The sequence below is a fragment of the Lemur catta genome, chromosome 2 (assembly GCF_020740605.2).
Source record: "Lemur catta isolate mLemCat1 chromosome 2, mLemCat1.pri, whole genome shotgun sequence".
Lineage (NCBI taxonomy): Eukaryota > Metazoa > Chordata > Mammalia > Primates > Lemuridae > Lemur > Lemur catta.
The window spans coordinates 44,367,763-44,386,382 of record NC_059129.1 but is presented as its reverse complement, the minus strand read 5'-3'; the positions used below and the strand labels follow the sequence as shown (position 1 = coordinate 44,386,382).

Genomic DNA, 18,620 nt, shown 5'->3' with positions numbered 1-18,620 from the left:
CGGTACCTCCTCCCCGCCTCCCCGTCAGCCTGTGAGCCCCACGGGAGCAGCCTGGACCCCGTGAGCTCTCACAAGCCCAGCACAGAGCCAGGCAGTGGGTGCCCCAGGAATGTTAGCTGAATGCAAAACTGAAGAACCAGCTGGCGACAGGTGCCAGGAGGCCACTGCAGACCAGTCATTCCACATTCACTTATTGTGTGTGTACTGGCACCAACTTCACGCCAGGCAGTGTGCTGGGGGTACAAGCCCAGCCCCTGCCCTCCTGGGGCTTAGAGTTTAGTGTAAGAAAACACTTATATATACAGATATATGTAAACTCCACCTTGAAACTGTTCTAGACGAAAGGAATCTGGAGACACGACAGCTAGACGCAACATGTGCCTCTGGATTGGATCTTGGACTGGCACGATTTGCTATAGTAAAATTTGCATACGGGCTGCATTAAATGTCCCAATTTTGATAACTGAACTAGTTACATAAGCAAATGTTCTCATTCGTAGGCAATACATGAAGAATTCAGAGACAAAGAGGGCCGATGGCTCAAATTTCCTCTCAACTGGTTCAGAAAAAAGCATGCGGACCAGTGGGGAGGCCGTGAGGAAAGAAACAGGGCACTGGCGACTCTGGGGAAGGGTTTGTGGAAGCTCTCTCTACTACTGTTGCAACCTCCTCAAAGTCGAAATTATTTCAAAATAAGAAAAATGTTTTGCTTTGCTTTTTGTTTTTTTAATCTAACCTAAAGTTGTACAAAATAGAGCTGAACAGGGAGGCCTGGTTTGGTCTGAAAAAGGCCTTGGCGTCAGTAGACCCAGGGTGCACGCGCGTGCCTGGGGCTTCCAGGACCCAGACTGCGGGGGGCCCTGCTTAGGACCTGGGGGCGTGCAGAGGGTGGGCCCGGGGTGCACCTTTCTCGATGAGCTGGCGCCAGCGCTTGGCCCAGTCGGTGAGCTGCTGTGCATAGGCCTTCTCGATCTTGGCGCGCTCCTGCACGCAGTTCATGAGGTCGTTGCACAGACGGTGGCCGTCATCGATGCGCTTCACCGTCCGCTTGTAGTTCCCCACCTGGTGGCCAAGCGGCGAGCTCGAGCCCTGCGCGCTCCCGGTCTCCCCGCCCCCGTCCCCCCACGCATGGGGGCTCCCCACCCTCCAACCCGGGGAGGCCCCAGCACCCCGCACCAGACCCCATCTGCATGCACCCTCATCCCACTTTAAACGTCACCACCTCACTGCCACAAAATGCAGAAGGAAGTTTATAAGTTGGACTTGGGCTGGAATGAATTATTCATTTTGTTCTTGTGAGCTAAATCCATTATATTTATATAGTCATGTAAGCGTTGAGTTGAGCTGCAGCTTTTTGACATAATATTATGTTTTGTAGACATCTCATTAAACACTTATTAATTTAAGTTTGGCAGTTTTCGTTTTGGGTTTCGGGAGCCAATAGCAGTTTTTTCCCTCAGGTCCCAAATATTTCCAGAGGCTCCCAAGATGCTGGCTTCTAGTCTTGCCTCCACCCCCACGTCACGGTGGTGCTCCGGGAGCTCATTCCGCCTCTGTGCCCAGTGCTCCACCCCTGCCCACCTCACAGGGTGGGGGCGGGAGCAGCTCTGAAAGGCCGTGTAAACTGTAAAGTGCTGTACCTGCCTGTGCGATGTGTTGGAGTCTGAGCCAGGGCCCCCCAGAGCACGGCTACAGCTGCCTGTTGGACACGGAGGACCTGGAGGGGCCCAGGGGCAGGCGGGGGTGAGGCCTGAGGTCGTGGGGACTGGGGGCATGGTGGGAGCCTGGGCCCAGGGAGCATCGGGCCTCACCTCCCAGAAGCTGTCGGTGGTCTCCTCCGGAGCCAGTGAGGCCTCGTCGTAGGAGCTGGACATGGCGCAGCGTGTGGGGATGGACAGGTGGCACGGCAGTTAGCAGGCTGGGCTGCTCATGCGCTGGGGGGGCAGGAGAGAGATCCCTGGAGACAAGGGAAGTGCCCCCACACCCCATCCCAGGCCTGGGTCCCCAACTCGATGCAGTGATGAGGGCTCCACAGAACCAAGCTTGCACTGGGACGAGGGCTTCCTGCCCAGAGCCTGGCTCACCAGACCTAGGGGTACGCCAAGATTCACCCTATAGCACCCTTGCACCCACCTCCCCATCTCCCCCCTCCACGTGCTCCCACCCCAATCCATCCTCCAGCTCCAGTGTGAGCACCTCTCAGGAGCCAGCCCCAGCCTCTAGAGCTTGTGGTGCCGTAACTCCTGGACTCGCGGAGTGAAAAGTTACGGCCACACGATTGTGTAGGTGCCTTATAGAAATCTGGGCTTTGCTTATCAGACGCACACAGCTCCTCGAAGCCAGACTTCTAGGCTCGTCTTTGTGCATATCCTACACATCCTCCCCAGGGCCTGGCAACCTGTAGAGCCCACTGGGGCTTGATGAACCCCCCTGGTTTCCTGAGTCTGGCCCCTCACGTGGGGCTGCTGGAGCCTGCATGCTCCCCCCGCCCCCCACCTGCTTCCCCTCAGCATCACCCTCCCTGACCCCGCCAGATCCATGCACCAGGCCCAAAAACCCTCCCCAGGTTCCCAACCCCTGATCCCAAAACGATGCAGGGTTCCTGGTCTCGGCCCCTAGAACTTCCTCCCAGCCCCCAACTGGAGCAGGGACCCAAGCTCCCCAGGAAGCTGGCGGCAGGCCCCTCCCCCTCCAGCCCAGGCCCAGCACCTCCCCAGTTATCTGAGCCGGGAGCCCCTGTAAATGCCCTTCTGGCTGTCCTCACTCTGAGCCTCAAAAGCCCCCATTAGCTGCTTACAAGTCTCCTGAGAGCCTCAGATGTGTGGCTTCCTGGGCCACAGGTCAGACCACTGCGATCTGTGTGAGTGTCTGGGGTGGCTGTGTCCGCCCTGGATCTGTCAGCAGGCATCACAGTTGTCCAATCTAGGCCATGTGCTGCCCCAGGGCCGGGGGTGAGGCACTCCCCTCCGCCCCTCCCCCAGCCAGGCCTCGCTGCCACCGCAGGCAGGAACGGCGCAGCAGTCAGGAGGCAGGACTCAGAGGGCCACGGGCCTGGTTTTCAAAGAGGCAGCAGAGTCCAAGCCAGGCCTGAGCCCACTACGAGCTGCCAGCCTCTACCTGGCTCCTGGCCCTGGGGGACGCCTCCCTGCCTCTGCACTGCAGCCGCCGGGACCGTGACCCCTGGCTGGTGAGGACACGCAGAGAGGGCTGGCCTCTGCAGGATTTAGCCCAACCTGATCCCCGCCCTCACCAGCAGCCGGCTCTCAGGTTCAGAGCAGGGGTGCCAGCACATGAGGGTCCTTGGTCAAGGATGTCCCTCTCCCTTCTGGCCTCAGTCTCCCCATCTGTCCAGGCCTGATGCTCTCCTCCCAGTAACAACCTAGCACTGCCTCCTCCACCCCTCAGGTACCTGAACATGTTTTGTTCCCTCCCTTTTAGCAACACCTCGGCCAGACGTTCCCATAAACTCATGCCCAGTGCGGGTGGGTGAGAGGGAAGGCGGCTACATTTCAAGGGACAAAGAAATGAGTCTTTGAATTCTTCTCTTCTCCATTTGGCACTTTTCACTTATAAAGCAGTAACTGTTTCATAGAGAACATTTTAACTTTAGACACAGAGAGATAAAAAGCACGAAAGCAGGGGTGTTTGATGAAGCCCCTTCAGCCGGGTCAGGCAAGCATCCCTGGGATCACAGCCCCTTCTGGAACCCCTGAATTTGCACAGAAAGAACTCTGCTCCGTGGGACCCCCATAACGTGGGGGTGTCAGGGGACTGGTGGGGGGCATTCCGTCATAGGAACGAGGGTGGAACCCCAGCCACGTGTCTCTCAGCCACGCAGACGGAGGTAGCCTGGCACGATGAGAGCGTGTGAAGTCATGGATGTGAGGGTGTGGCACACACCCTTCACCCGGCCACAGCACGTCTGGGAATGCACCTTGCAGCCAGCTGGGCAAACTGAGTGACAGTGACGGCGGTTATCCTGCCTCAGTGCAAAAGGCTGGAAATGACCCAAACCCGTCCACCGGGGACTAGTTCAGTGAACTGGGGTGCAGGTCTGCAACGGACGCTCTGGTCCTGAATGGAAACGTCCCCAGACCATGTTGCCAAGGCAAACTGAGCAAGGTGAAGAACAGCGTGGCTGGGGAAGAATATAAGCAGAGAATATTTTTGGAAGACAACGAAAGGAGCCAGTAATGGCGATTGCCTTGGGGAACTGGATGGCTAGGGCACAGGGTGCGAGGGACATTTTTCACCATGGGTCCTTTTGTGCCCTTTTCATTTTGCCTTGTGTGCTCAAGTTGCATACTTTTTAAAGCCTCCCCCCGTGTCAGGGGAGAGAGCTAAGAGCCAGCACGGAGGGTGTGCTCTCGGCATGGAGGGAGGGGACAGTGCAGCTGAGACCCGGAATGTCAGGGCACAACGCCCAAGGGCCACTCTCCATCTTGTCCAGACAAGGAGGCCAGGCCATGGGCAGGTGAGCCTTGCCAGGGGACACCCTTGGTGTCGGCAGGTGATGGGTCTCCCTGGCTCCTGGCTGAGGTAGCATGTGCAGCAGCAATAGCTCCAACCTTGGGGTACGTATTCTAACACCAATCTGCTGTGTGACTATGGGCAATTCACATGGCCTCTCTGGGCCTTCCTGTGAAATGCGGATGATACGTCCTGTCTCAAAGCTTAGATGAGACGGTGAGTGTCCAGCCCACAGCACACTCCAGGCACTCCCCACTCTAGCTGAGGGCCAGACCCACACAGGGGTGGGCTCAGGAAGGTGGCAGGCAGGGTCAAGGAGAGGAGGCCGGGGGGCCACGTGTGAGCCCTGAGTACCGCATGGCCAGACACACCGTCCTGCTCTGCCCTTGCCTCCCCCAAACTGACCTCACAGCCCCGCCTGGGGGCAGGCAGAAGGCCCAACTCTGGACAAATGCCATGTCCTTCCTGAAGGGCAGTCAGTGCCTGCTGTCACTGAACAGGCTGCATCCCTCAGTCAGAAAGGGATGTGGCCGGCACCTGGCACTCCCCACGGGCAAGCGCCGTAGGCTCTTAGCCTTGCTCAACCCTTCAAAGGGGCACAAGGCCTGTCTGATTTCTCTCGCCAGGGGTTGTAAGGCTATATTGGCCCTGAAAGCCCTTGACTGTGAGTAATGACAGCTGGCATTTATTGAGCACATACTGTTCACATGTCTCATCCAATCCTAGCCACAACCCTACAAGGCAGGTCCTGTTGTCACCTCCACATTGTAGCAGAAAGCCCAGAGGCTCGGGGACGTGGCTGGGACAGAGCTTGTCCAGGTGCCTCGGGGAGTGAGCGAGGGCATAGGACGGGAGCCCAGCATCACAAGGTACCCCCTGCTGCTGTATGTAAGGTTCTCACAGAAACGATAATGGCCAGCAGGGCCCGAGGTCCTCCTCTGCCCTCCACGCTGTGCAAAGCAGCCATGAGACTATTATTGATGTCACCCTGTTTGCAAATGAGGAAACCGAGTTATGGAGCTGCGAAGCAACCTGCCAAAGGTAGCCCAGTGTGATGGTTTTAGGTGTCGGCTTGACTGGATTAAGGGATCCCCAGACAGCTGGGAAAGCATTATTTCTGGGTGTGTCTGTGAGGGCGTGTCTGGCTGGGGCTGGCATTTGAGTCATCGACTGAGTACGGGAGATCTGCCCTCACCCGAGGTGGGCAGGCGCCATCCAATCGGCTGGGGCCCGGATAAAACAAAGAGGCAGAGGAAGGGTGAGTTCATGTGTGTGCGCCCTCCCCCTCTCTCTCCCCCCTCTTCTAGAGCTGGAACACCCCAGCCGCTGGCTCTGGGACTGGCCTCAGTGGGGCCTGGTCCTCAGGCCTTCGCGCTTGGACTGAGCTGCGTCCCCTGGGTCTCCACGTGCAGACGGCCTGCCGTGGGACTCCCAGCCTCCATAACCGTGCGAGGCAATTTCCCTAACAAATCACCCATCCATCCGTCCATCCGTCCATCCTCCTGGCCTGCCTCTCTCAGCCAGGAGGACGTGCAGCTGGGACTTGAACCCAGACTACCACCCAGGCACGGCCTCCTCACCACTGCACTTTTACATGAGGCGGCGCTGACGCCAATCATGCCTATCACTAGCTGCATTTGCTGAGTGCCCGCCGTGTGCCAGGCACTGCTCCGGGTGCTTTATGTGCTTGCTCTTCACTCACAGATGGGGAAACCGAAGCACGGAGCGATTAAATAGCGCACCCAGGCTCCGAGAGGGTCAGTGGTGGAGCTGGCACTCGGTGCTCTCTCCAGCTGCGGCCCCTGCACTGGTCCCCTGCGAGCCTCACTCCCCAGGACCCCCGACGGAGGCCAGGCGCAAGCAAGAGGTGGGGAAGGAGGAAGGAGAAGCGGGGAGGACGCCGAGCTTCCCTGAGCCCTTGCCTGTGCCAGGCCCCCACGCCCAGCTCCTCGTCCGTTCTCACCCAGTCCTGGGGGGCCTGGCTGCTGCTTCTCGTCCAGAGGAGACCGAGGCTCAGAGAGGAAAGCCAAGGTCACACAGCTCAGGGGTGGCAGAGTAAGGACTTGCCCGGGAGCGTGCCGCCCAGAGCAGGATCACAGACTCTGGAAGCAGACACCGGCTCTCATCCCGGCGCTGTTATGTGTGGACTGTGGGACCTCGAGTGGGTCATTTCCTCTTCCTGGGCCTCAGCTTCCTCCTCTGTACAATGGGCTGTTGCAAGGATCAAATGGAGCACTAGACCTCAGGGGCTGGACCCGTGCCTGGCACCCAGTGCTCTCCCCACGGGTGGCCCTCATTATTCGTTTGCCGCCACTGCTGCCGGGAGCAGGGCGGTGTGGAGCCAGGGAAGGGGCCTTGCCTTCCTTGCTCTCGAGGACGGTGCAGCCCACGGTGTGCAGAATGGGGGCCACGGGGCTCCACTGCCTACCACCATGAGGCCTCAGCCAGGTCCTGTAACGGGGGTCTTAGTTTCCCACCTTGTGCAATGGGGTTAGGCAGAAAGAAGCCCCAGGGCGAAAGGTGTCCCTCCTCAGGCCCCGGCCTCCTCTCTCAGCTGCTTCTAAGAGACCCTGGAGGGCAGGGGCCTTGGCCACGCTCCCTCCACCCCTGGCTGCAGAGGGGCCAGAGGAGTGAAGAGCGGGAGGCCTGGGGGCTCCTGCAGTGGGCGTTGCCCCAGCCCCTCCACCTGGGCAGACCCTGAGTTCTACCTCCCCCGCCCGGGGAGTCTGGGCCCTGCTCCCGCCCCCACTTACATGTAGCTCCTTTTCCACGCCAGCACCCCCTTCTCCCTGTCCTCCCTGTTCTATTCTCCACAGCCCTTGTCACCGTCAGACGTGCTCTGGACATTACGGCCTCTGTCACACTTAGTGTCTTCCTCTCCCACTGGAATGTCAAACTCCATCCGATCAGCGATTTTTATCTGCCTGGTTCTCTGCCATGTTCCCAGCGTCCAGAGCCCGGCACACAGTGAGTGCGCGACACACTTTCATTGAATGGGTGAGTGAATGCCAAGGGCCTTCTGCAACATTCACTCAATAAATAGCAGAAACAGTGAATTCTGAAGCCCAGAGCCAAATACAGTTACTTGCATACAGTAGGTGCTCAGTAAATGATGATGGTGGCACAACCAAGAGCCAGAGTCCCACAAGAGGGGGTTCCGGAATCCCATCTGTCTTCTGTTTCCGGCCCCTGCCCCTCCTGGCCTGCCCTTCCCCCTCCCGGCGGCGCCGCGGCCAGGCCCAGTCCCCGGGTCCCTTCCCCGCGGCCCAGCTCCCAGACGACCGCCCCACGGCGCCCTCCCTCCTCAGGGACCCCAGGCACACAGACACAACAGGTGTCCTTACCCACTCTCCACTCCCCTTTCAACCACAGCAACCACTCTGAGCACCTGCTGTGTGCCAGCCTCCCCACACACATTCTCCTAACGCTCACGGCCCACTGAGACGGCAGCGACTTCCCTGCCTTTTCCGGGAAGTTAAACCGCTTGTCCAGGGTCACACGGCAGGGAAGAGACAGAGCGGGTTCCAGACCCAGGGGTGAGTCCTTCCCCTGTCCCTCCTCCCAGCCCTCCGTGGGGGTCACTCCCCCCATCCTGGCCTGAGGCCTTGTCCCCAGGGACAGGTTCAGCTCAGACCTGGGTGGGCTGTGGGGGAGCCAGAGCCGCCGCCCCCTCCCCCGGGGTCTCGGGTCCCACAGACATTCCCAGCAGCTCCCCTGCCCCTCACCTCACCCAGAGAGGGACACACAGTGTCACCGCAACCTGACTTGGGGCCACACAGGGACTCTGACCAGTCCGTGCTGGGGCTTCCCATGCAGCAGGGAGGGTTCGGGTTAGCCATGAGGCGCTGTCCTTCCACTGCTCCCCGAGGGTGTGCCCCATGTCCAGGCCTTCCCCGCTGCCAGGGGCGCATGCTGCCCTCCCATCGCTCACCTCTCCCTGCAAAAACCCTGCTTCCCTTCAAGGGCCAACTCAGTTCCTCTCCCTCCAAGAAGCCTTCCCTGAACACCGCAGCCCCCGCCTACCCCTCCTTCCTCACCCAGCACCGGTTCTTAGTCACATCCGCCTTGACCCATGTCTTGCTGGCTCAGGGCTGGCAACCTGCTCTCCCCGCCAGCACAGGCACTCCCGCCAGGTCAGCACAGGAGCTAAGGGCACTGCCTACGGGGCCAGACAGAGTGACTGGAGATTGGGTTCAAGTCCCAGCTCTACCACTCGCTGGCTATGCGGCCTTGGCAAGTTACTTAAATTCTCCATACCTTAGTTTCCTCGTCCGCACAGTGGGGGTGATGAGACCACCTCCCCCATGGGGCTGGTGTAGGATGAAATGAGTCCCAGCGTGGGAGACCCTGCTCTCTGGGGGGGCCTCACCCCCTCAGCCGATGCCCCCGGAGCCCTTCTGGGATCTTAGGCCTCATCCAGAACCCCAGTCTCCAGGTCCCCGTGGCGGGAAGAGCCCAGGCTCGGCTTCCTCGGGCCTTTCCTTTGGGTCTAAACACCAGGCCCGGGACCCCCTGTCTTCCGACCTCAGGGCCCGGACCTTCTGCTCCTCTCTCTCTCTCCATCTTCGCTCCTTCCAACCTCCCCATAGGCCCCGGGCCCTCTCTCTCTCCTCCAGAAAATCACCGCAAAAGGCCGCCCGGGCACCGCCCTGCTCCCAGTCCAAGGGGCCGAGCAGCATGTCACTGAGGCCACAGGTCTTGGGGTGCCGCTGTGGGGAGACGGCCCAGGCGCTGCGGCCTGCAGGGAACTGGTGCTCACGCTCCGGTGCAGGCAAAGCGCCGAGGAGCAAATAAATGTCCCACGCTGGGTGGTGACAAAAGTTACAAGAGAGTCCAGCAAGGCGAGAGGGACAGGGTGGAGGTACCTGGGAGGGTGGTGCACGCACACCCCACCCTGTGGCGGCTGCGTCTGCGGTGTGGTCCACGCTGCCCCCGGGGGTTGAGCCCTTGCTGCCCTCAGCAGTAGCCTTGGTGGCTGCCTCCCCTCCCCGTGTCATTTCCCCACGCCCAGGCCACCTCCCGCACGGACCACACCCTTATCTCAGGGTGGGCTTCTGGGGAAGCCCAAAGTGAGACACCCACAGGTGGGAGGCTGGAGCGGGAGCTGGTTAGGGGGACAGGACCCCATCCTCTCTGCTCTGGGTGCGTCCCTTTTCTCAAGACCAGTCATCACCTAGCTGTCCCCTCTGCAGGGGTCTGTCTGTCTGTCTGTCCTGAGCCCACTGCCTCTGTGGCCGCCTGCAGAGCAGGGGCCAGGCCTGCCCCCTCCGTGGGTGGCGCTGCTGGGGGGTGCACCATGTTCTCCCAACAGCACAGAACTCGGGGGTGAATTCTGACCAGGAAGAAGGGGCCATCGGCCCTCTCTGTGCGTTGGACACATGCGGCTGGCTCTGCTCCCCTGCCCGGCTGGGCCCGCTGTTTGGCCACAGCTGGAGTGGAGAAAAGAGGAAATGTGGACCCAGCCACGCCCAGCATCCTGTCCCACCTGACGCTCCTGGGGCAACTGCCCAGAGAGGGACATCACCTTCCCCTGCGAGGACGGAATCACAGCCCTCCAGCACGGCTCGGAGGCTGAGGGCCAGCCACCCAGGCGACGCTCCTGGCTTTAAACTGTAGCCCTGATCCTCGTGGTGCGGATCTGGGCCACAACAGTGAACAAGACATAAAACTCCCTGCCCTCGTGGGGCTGACATTCTACAGGGGCTGGGCAGGCAGGAAACCAGACAAATACATGAATGACAAAGTGTATTAGAAGGTGACAAGGGCTGTGGAGAAAAATAAGGCAGAGAAGGGGTTGGCGTGGGGTGGGAGGGCTAGAAGTGACACTGTTTCCTACAGGGTGGCCAGGGAAGGTCATTCTGAGGAGGTGACATTTGAGCAAACCCCTGGCGAAGGTGAGGCAGACCGGCCAGTGCAAAAGCCCTGAGGGAGAAGGCGGCAGGTGAGTGAGGAGGAGGGACAGGGGCTGGGGATGCAGAGGACCTAGGGCTTGGTAGGTCAGAGTGACGTGGGAGCCACTGCAGGGTTTGAGAAGAGGGAGGGTGTGGTCCAGCTTCCATTTCAAAGGGTCCCTGCCGCTGGAGGGCGAGTAGACTGTGGGGGGGCAGGCAGGGGACCCCCCAGGAGGCAGCTACAGTCCTCCAGTGGGGGAAGTGGGGCTCGCAGCGGGGAGGGAACACTAGAGGCGTGAGGGGGCTGGAAATACTTGCCGCCGAGCCCACAGGGTTCCTGGGTGGCCGGACGGGACTGTGAGGTGAGCAAGGACGCCTCCCTCCGGGGTCTGGGCTGAGCAGCCGGCAGGGGAGCACCGTTTGCTGACATGGGGATGCCAAGGGACAGACGCGCTGGGGGAGGCGGAGCACAGTCAGGGAAACCTGTGCTGCCAGCCAGGAGCCAACTGGGGGCTTGCGGCAGGCGCCACCCTGGGCCAAACTGCTCTTCCAGTCCCGGCCCAGCCCCTGAGTGCTCAGGCCACCGAGTGCTCCTTGGCCGCCGTGAGCTCCCTCTGGTGTGGGGAAGGCTGGGGGCGGGGGGAGGCCAGGGCCCAACCCGGCTTCCAGGCAGGTGCCTTGGGCTGTGGGCACACCAGGTGCCATGGGGTGGGGCTGGAGCCCACTCGGGGGGCTCACTCCCCAGAGTCTGGAGGCAGGAATGGAGGGGAGAGACACAGCACGCAAAGACAGACCCCAGGGACCCACGAGCAGAAGCATGACGGGGAGCCAGTGGGGCCCAGAAAAGGCGGGACAGGACTGGGAGGTCAGGGCAGGACTGGAGCGGCTGGGAAAGGGACAGCTCCTTCCAGCGCTCGCTCACCAAAAGCACCTGCCCTCTGGCCTCACCTGCCTCTTCTCCAGCAGGGACAGGGAAAGCTCCGGACTGGTGACTCTGACTGGCGGCTGAGGCTGGCCGGGCTATAAGAGGGGAGGCAGGACAGGTGCCAGCCCCACCCTGGTGGGAGCGGAGGGTGCGGGTATGAACAGGCAAGTCTGCATCCCCACCCTGTGCCTGCCATCCCCGAGACCTGCCCCCTCACCTCCCAAGCCTTTGACCCCAGAGTGGGGGCCCCTGTGGCCAGCACTCCGTGGACGTGCACCTAATGTGTGCAGAAATGAACAGAGCCACGCAGCCACCCACCATGTTTTCCCCTGTCACAGGACCCGTCCTGGGCCCCGCACCAGATCCTCTGACCCTGAGTGCCCAGGGGAAGGGGAAGCCACACCCTGTGCTCCGGGCAGGCGTGCGGTAGGGGAGGCAGGTGGGAGCAGGGGCAGGCCTTAAGCACACCTGAGGGTGCACTGCCCCCCACTCCTCTTGGGCTAGGGTCTCCTCCCCAGGCTGGCCAAGGTCCCTCAGCTCTGTCCAGGGCAACCATGGACCAGGCGCGTCCCACCCCTGCAATCCTGCAGCCCCCTCCTGCCCCTCCCTGTCCAGCTGCTCCCCAGCGCCGGCCCCACCCGCTCCCAGCGGCAGAGGCTTCTCCGCAGTGCCCCCAGCAGCAGCGGAGTCTGTCCCCAGGAGCAATGCAGCAGAGAGACAAAGATGGGAGGAGGGCCACAGGCACTCCCACCCCAACCCAGGCCTGCTGCCCTGCACCTTAACATGGAGGCCCTGGCTTGCCTGGGACGGGCACAGGGGTCCTTCGGGAGGTCTGGGTGGGGGCAGTTCATGAGGCCTGCAGGGAGAGCGAGGAGGGGGCAGAGGAGAAGGATACCTCCGGCCTGACCAGGGGCCCCGGGCCCAATGCCTGAGACCATCCAGGGCTGGCAGGGAGGCTCTGGCATCGAGGGTGGGTGGTGAATCTGCTTGTTCCAAGGGGCCAGACCTAGCGGCGCCCTGAGTGGGCAGGGGCCACCCTCACTTCTCCTGCCCCCCCCCACTGTCTTGCTCCAGACTGTGGGTCCCTGGAGGCTCCAGCCCCTCGGCCCACTGCCAGGGAGTCCGGACCTGTGGCAGTGGTGGAGACAGGGCTGGAGGAGCAGAGGAGGACGGTCCTCCCGACGGGGAGGGCCTCTTAGGATGCCAGCTGTGCCCCAAACCCTGCTCCCCACCAAGTTGCTGGCCCCGACCCCCTGGGCCGGCCTGTGTGCTTCCTCCCAGGTGTCGCTGTCCACACAGCCTCTTCCAGCCGTCGGCATGCCTACCTGGGCCCGTGTGGGCACCAAGCCGGGGGCAGGTAGGAGCTTACTGCCCCCGCTGGGCCAGGCCACGGCCGGAGGGGCTGGCTGTCCTCCTTCTCCTCCGTGGTGGCGGGCGGGGAGGGGGCCTGGCGCCGGGCTGGAGGCTCTGTCTTCCTGGGTTCCCTCCTTGTTCACTCAGGAAGGCAGCAGCGAAGAACTGCAGGAGCCAGCTCCCCGCCTCCTGCCTCCTCCCCGCCCTCCTCCCAACACGCCTCCTTCTCCAGCCACCCACCTCCTTCTGCCCGTTTCTATGGCAACTGGGCAATGCTCCGCACAGACAGCCTCCCTCCCCTGTACAGCAGGGCATGCCGGCTTCTGCATGGCACCCGCATCAACACTTCACATGCAGAGAGGCTGGTGGGGACACAGGCTCAGGCCGCCACCCTCGACTGGTGGGGCCCTGCTCCAGCTCCTTCCCTTTCTCCCCAAGATCCTGCCTCCCCCCTTCCCTGCCAGACACATCAGCTGCACCCTTCCATGCCCTTCCCTTGGGCTCTGAAAATCTTACCGCAGTGCATGCTGCTCTGTAAAACATTTCTATGTGTCTAATCATGTATTCTCCCATTTGATTAAAACTCCACATTTCATTTTGAGTTTTTTCTGGGCCAGGCTGAGTATGGGATGCTCATCCACAACGTTGTGCTATGAGGCTTCATACCCATTTGACAGATTGGAAGCTGAGGCCCACAGCACCCAAGGTTCCTGGGCTAGCTGCTGGCACGGACGCCCCGACTCCAGCTCTGATTCTTCTCCCTCAGGCCATGGCTGCCACACAGCCCACAGAGTCCACATCTAGGTTTGCACAGCACATGTGTATCCACACACACCCATGTGTGTCCAGGGTGTGTGCACCCCAGCACACACTACAGAAACATTCCTTACAAGTATCTGCACACAGGCATTTCCAAAAGTCTGTGTGTCTACCTACACACGTACACACACCACACACACATGTAACTGTAACACTAACATCAGCATACACACTTAAGACACATGCACACACATCTACATGGATCCAGAACATGCAACACGCAAACTCTTCCTACACAAAGGTGCACTGCACGCACAAGTCCCCACCCGAGCCTTGTGGGAGGGACGCGGTGAGAAGCTGCTGCCCAGGAGGGGATTTGACCGTCTGCTCGGCCCTGCCCAGGGATTGGCACTAATCTGATCTCAGCAGTGTCTCAGCTCTGCTGCTGGGGGGGACAGGTGAGGGGAGAGACAGGCTCTACCCTTCCGCCACTTCATTCTGAAAACCCACACCAGATCCTGCCCACGGCCCCCCGGCCTGTCCGGCCCTGGGACTTGGAGTCATGGCAGGGTAGAGAGAAACGGCCCCTCCCTCCTGGGCTGCAGACAGCCCTGCTGCCCCCCAGGGGCACAACTTCGGGGGCAGGGAGTGGCAGGAGACCAGAGTGGGGACACCACCTGCCCCACAGGACATGCTGTCCCTAGCCCAGTACCACTTCAGGGCCTCAGGCAAAGGTCCCCGCAGCCCCTCTGTCCCAGGGCAATTCTCAGGGACCCCACACACCCAGAGAGGGCAGATATGACAGGAAAGACCCAGAAGCCCACCCAAAATTCAGCGAAAGGCTGCCTCTTGCCACCAACAATGGCCTTTCCGTATTCACCACATCTAAGAGCCCTCTCCATGGTAAGACTGCTGCCAATTAGAGTAAGGGGAAAAAATCACCCGGGAATGGATGAAACGGAGCATTTTACTCATTTAACAGCTATTTACTAGGCCCTGACCACATGTCAGGGACTGTTCTAGGTGCTGGGATACAGCTGTGGGCAAAACAAAAGTCCCTGCCCTCGAGGGCATGGCGAGCTGGTGGATTTACTGAACACCTGTCCCAGTCTCAGGGCCACTCCGGCAGTGTCTCTGCTTGTCACAGCAGTCTTGCATGGTGAGGCCACCAGACCTATTAGGAACAGGGTCTGAGAGATGGAGCAGTTTGCCCAAGATGACAATGTCAGTCAATGGCTGGGCTGGGATTTGAACCCTCTGCGTGCCAAGCCTTCTCTTGTGTTCCACATTGGTTTCACTAAGAAACACAGGAACAGCCACCCAGTTTCTAGAAGTTTCACAGCCAAGTTCACAGTCTATCCTTAGATCAAAGGCAGGACAGAGTCACATGTACTTGAAGTGTCAGTCAAGTGGTAGGACCCAAGTGAGGACCCCCAAACAACCTCAGAGGTGACTTCCAGCCTTGCCTTCCTCGAGCCAGAAGCCCAACATCGGCTGTCCCCAGGCCTGGAGGTCCTTGCAAAGGGTCAGGTGGAGGCCCTGGCGGGAGGGCGGGGATGCCTGGTGCCCAAGAATAGAGGCAGCCTGGAAAGCGAGGCGGCCTCAGCGAGGGGGCGGGAGGGATTGAGTTCCCAGGTGCTGTAAGCAGAGCCCCCTGCCCACCTGCCGGCCCCCAGCCCCGGATCATCTTTCTCCTAAAGAGCGGGGCCCATCCAGGGATACCAAGGACAGCTGCCCTCCCACCCACACACCTTCAGCCTGATCCGCCCGTCTGCTACCTGGCAGAGCCTGAGCCCTGCCCTCCCACACTCGTGATTCCAGACAGGGCCTGCGGAGAAGCTGACCCCTCTGCCACCCCCGCCTTCCCCAGCCCAGGGAGCATTCCACCCCACCCCGCGCCCACCGCAGCCTAATCTGGCCCCATTTGCTGCTGGGAAGGCCCTGAGTTACCTGCCTGTAGCCCTCTGCTCCCCCGCTTGCAGGTCCCACGCCGGCCCAGGGACCACACACACACACACACACACACACACACACACACACGCACGCACGCACTCTCTCTCTCTCTCACAATGCCAGACCTCAGTGCCTATTCCTGGACCTTAACTGTGTTCCAGTCCCACAGGGGGGATCAGCCTACAAACGAGGACAGTGTCTTGCCCAGCCACAGAGCAGCTGCCCTCGTGCCCCTGGGAGAAGCCAGCCCCTCGCTCACCCGCTCCTTGCCTCCTTGCCCAACCCCCAAAAGCATTCATTGCCCCCTCCCTGCCAGCTCCACACAGTTATCCCACATGCTCCCCAGAGCCAGGGCTAAAGCAATCAGGGCTCATTAGCTGCTGCTTTGCATCTCATTTGCATAACATTCTCATGACTGTCGAAATGCCAGAATCCGCCCCAACCCCTGCCCACAATAGGCAGGGCTGGCCGGCTCTGGAGAAGCAAGAGGAGGAGGCTCTACCTAGGATGGGTGCGGGGGCTAAGCGAGGGGGCAGGCAGTGGAGACAGGAGGATCAGAGTGAGAAAATGTCCATTGGCCCGACAGGCACCAGGGGCCCTGCTGAGTGCAGGCACCGTGCACGGCACGTTACACTTTACCACTCGTTTTCCACACAAACCATTTTACAGGTGTGGAAACTGAGGCTCAGAGGAGTTAAGTCCTCACTACTCATAACCTGGGCCCAGGACCGCAGTTTGGGCATCACCTGCAAGGTGACGTCCGGCCCAGCCCAGTCGTCCTCCGACAGGATGTGCATCTTTAGAGGATCCGGGAGACCCGGGCGTGCGCCTGCTGGGTGGAGGGACTCACCCTACAGTATGACACCCGGCCGGGCGATGAAGCAGTGCCAGCACTGCGGTGTGTCTGACTAAATCCCATGCTGGCTTCTTTAGTGCATTTCACAAACGTTTCCTGAACACCTACTATGTGGCAGCACTTTAGGGTAGAACACAGCAGAGAACAACGTCCATAGCCCTGTGGACATTTCATGCCAAAGGGAGAGACACATGATCAATAAAAGTTCAAGTGCTGATTAGTGCTAGCAAGAAAAATAATGTGGATTACAGGAACAGAGAGTATGAGTGGGGAGACATTTTAAAGTCCTTCTTTGAAGAGATGACATTTGAACAGAGACCTAAATAAAGGGAGAGAAGGAGGTATGTGATGATTTGAGGGAAGAATGCTGAAGAACAGGGATGCCAAGAATATACAAAGGGGAAAGGATAGTTTCTTCAACAAATGGTATGAACAAACTGGATATCCATATGCAAAAGAATAAAATTGGATCTTTATCTCACATCATGCACGAAAATCAACTCAAAATGGATTAAAGACATAAACACTTGGCTGGGCGAGGTGGTTCATACCTATAATCACAGTACTTTTGGGAGGCCAAGGTGGGAGGATTGCTTGAGGCCAGGAGTTCAAGACCAGCCTGGTGAACACAGTGAGACCCCCATCTCTACAAAATATTAAGAAATTAGCCAGGCATGGTGGCTCACACCTGTAGTCCCAGCTACTTGGGAGGCTGAAGTGGGAGAATCATTTGAGCCCAGGAGGTCAAGGTTACAGTGAGCTATGATTGGGCCTCTGCACTCCAGCCTGGGAGACAATGAGAACTTGTCTCTAAAAATAAATAAATAAAGACATAAATATTTAAGACCAAAACCTGTAAAATTCCTAGAAGAAAATATAGGGGAAAAGCTTTATGCCATTGGCCTTGACAGTGATCTCTTGGATGACACCAAAAGCACAGTCAATAAAGCAAAAATAGACAACTGGGGCTACATCAACCTAAAAGCCTCTGTACAGTGAAGGAAACAATCAACAGAGTGTAAATGTAACCTACTAAATGGGAAAAAATATTTGCAAACCACATATCTGATAAAGGATTAATATCTAAAATACATAAGGAACTCCTACAACTCAATAGTAACAAACCAGATTTAAAAATGGACAAAGGACTCCAATGAAGACATACAAATGGCCAACAGGCATATTAAAATGTGGTCCAGCCTGGGCGCGGTGGCTCACACCTGTAACCCTAGCACTCTGAGAGGCCGAGGTGGGAGGATCGCTCGAGGTCAGGAGTTCGAGACCAGCCTGAGCAAGAGCGAGACTCCATCTCTACTAAAAATAGAAAGAAATTAGCTGGACAACTAAAAATATATATATAAAAAATTAGCCGGGCATGGTGGCACATGCCTGTAGTCCCAGCTACTCGGGAGGCTGAGGCAGGAGGATCACTTGAGCCCAGGAGTTTGAGGTTGCTGTGAGCTAGGCTGATGCCACGGCACTCTAGCCCGGGCAACAGAGCAAGATTCTGTCTCAAAAAAAAAAAAAAAAAAGATGGTCCACATCACTAATCACTGGGGAAATGCAAATCAAAACTACAGTGAGATATCACCTCACACCTGTCAGGATGGCCATTATCAAAAAACCGAAAAATAACCAGTGTTGGCAAGGATGTGGAGAAATTGGAACCCTTGTACACTGTTGGTGGGAGTGTAAAATGGTATAGCTGCTATGGAAAGCAGTATGGAGCTTTCTCAGAAAATTAAAAATAGAACTACCATATGATCTATCGATACCACTCCTGGGTATTTATCCAAAAGAATTAAAATCAGGATCACAAAGAGAAATTTGCATTCCCATGTTTACCATAGCATTATTCACAATAGCCAAGATGTGGAAGCAAACTAAATGTCCAGTGACAGATGAATGGATAAAGTGTGGGGCCAGGTGCGGTGGCTCATGCCTATAATCCTAGTACTTTGGAGGCTGAGGCAAGAGAATCGCTTGAGCCCAGAAGTTTGAGGTTGCTGTGAGCTATCAGGACGCCACCACTCTAGCCCTGGTGATGTAGTGAGACCCTGTCTCAAAAAAAAAAAAAAAAGAAAGAAAGAAAAAGAAGAAAGTGTGGCATTAGTGGAATAGTGTTTGCCCTTTAACAAAAATGAAATCCCCCCACAGGCCACAACATGGATGAACCTTGAGGACCTTATGCTAATGAAATAAGCCAATCACAGAATGACAAATATTGCATGATTCCATTTATATGAGGTCTCTAACATAGTCAAACCCATAGAAGCAGAAAGTAGAACGGTGGTCGCCAGAGGCAGATAGGAGGGAAAAATGGGAAGCTGCTGTTCAATGGGTATAAAGTTTTAGTTTTGCAGGATCAAAATGTTCGAGGGATTTCCTGTACAACACTATGCCTATATTAACA

At 58.4% G+C, this 18,620-nt stretch overlaps 1 protein-coding gene across 1 annotated transcript in view; it reads right to left on the bottom strand.

The window, feature by feature from the left end:
* Window positions 1-18,620, bottom strand: part of PACSIN1 (protein kinase C and casein kinase substrate in neurons 1) — a 57,270-nt gene that overhangs the window by 6,076 nt on the left and 32,574 nt on the right. Inside the window, exons 2-3 of the mRNA XM_045543526.1 lie at window positions 1,812-1,934; window positions 906-1,062 (exon numbers count right to left, since the gene is read on the bottom strand). Of these exons, the coding sequence (XP_045399482.1) occupies window positions 906-1,062; window positions 1,812-1,874 (220 nt within the window). The 5' untranslated portion in view covers window positions 1,875-1,934. The remainder of the gene's footprint in view (window positions 1-905; window positions 1,063-1,811; window positions 1,935-18,620) is intronic.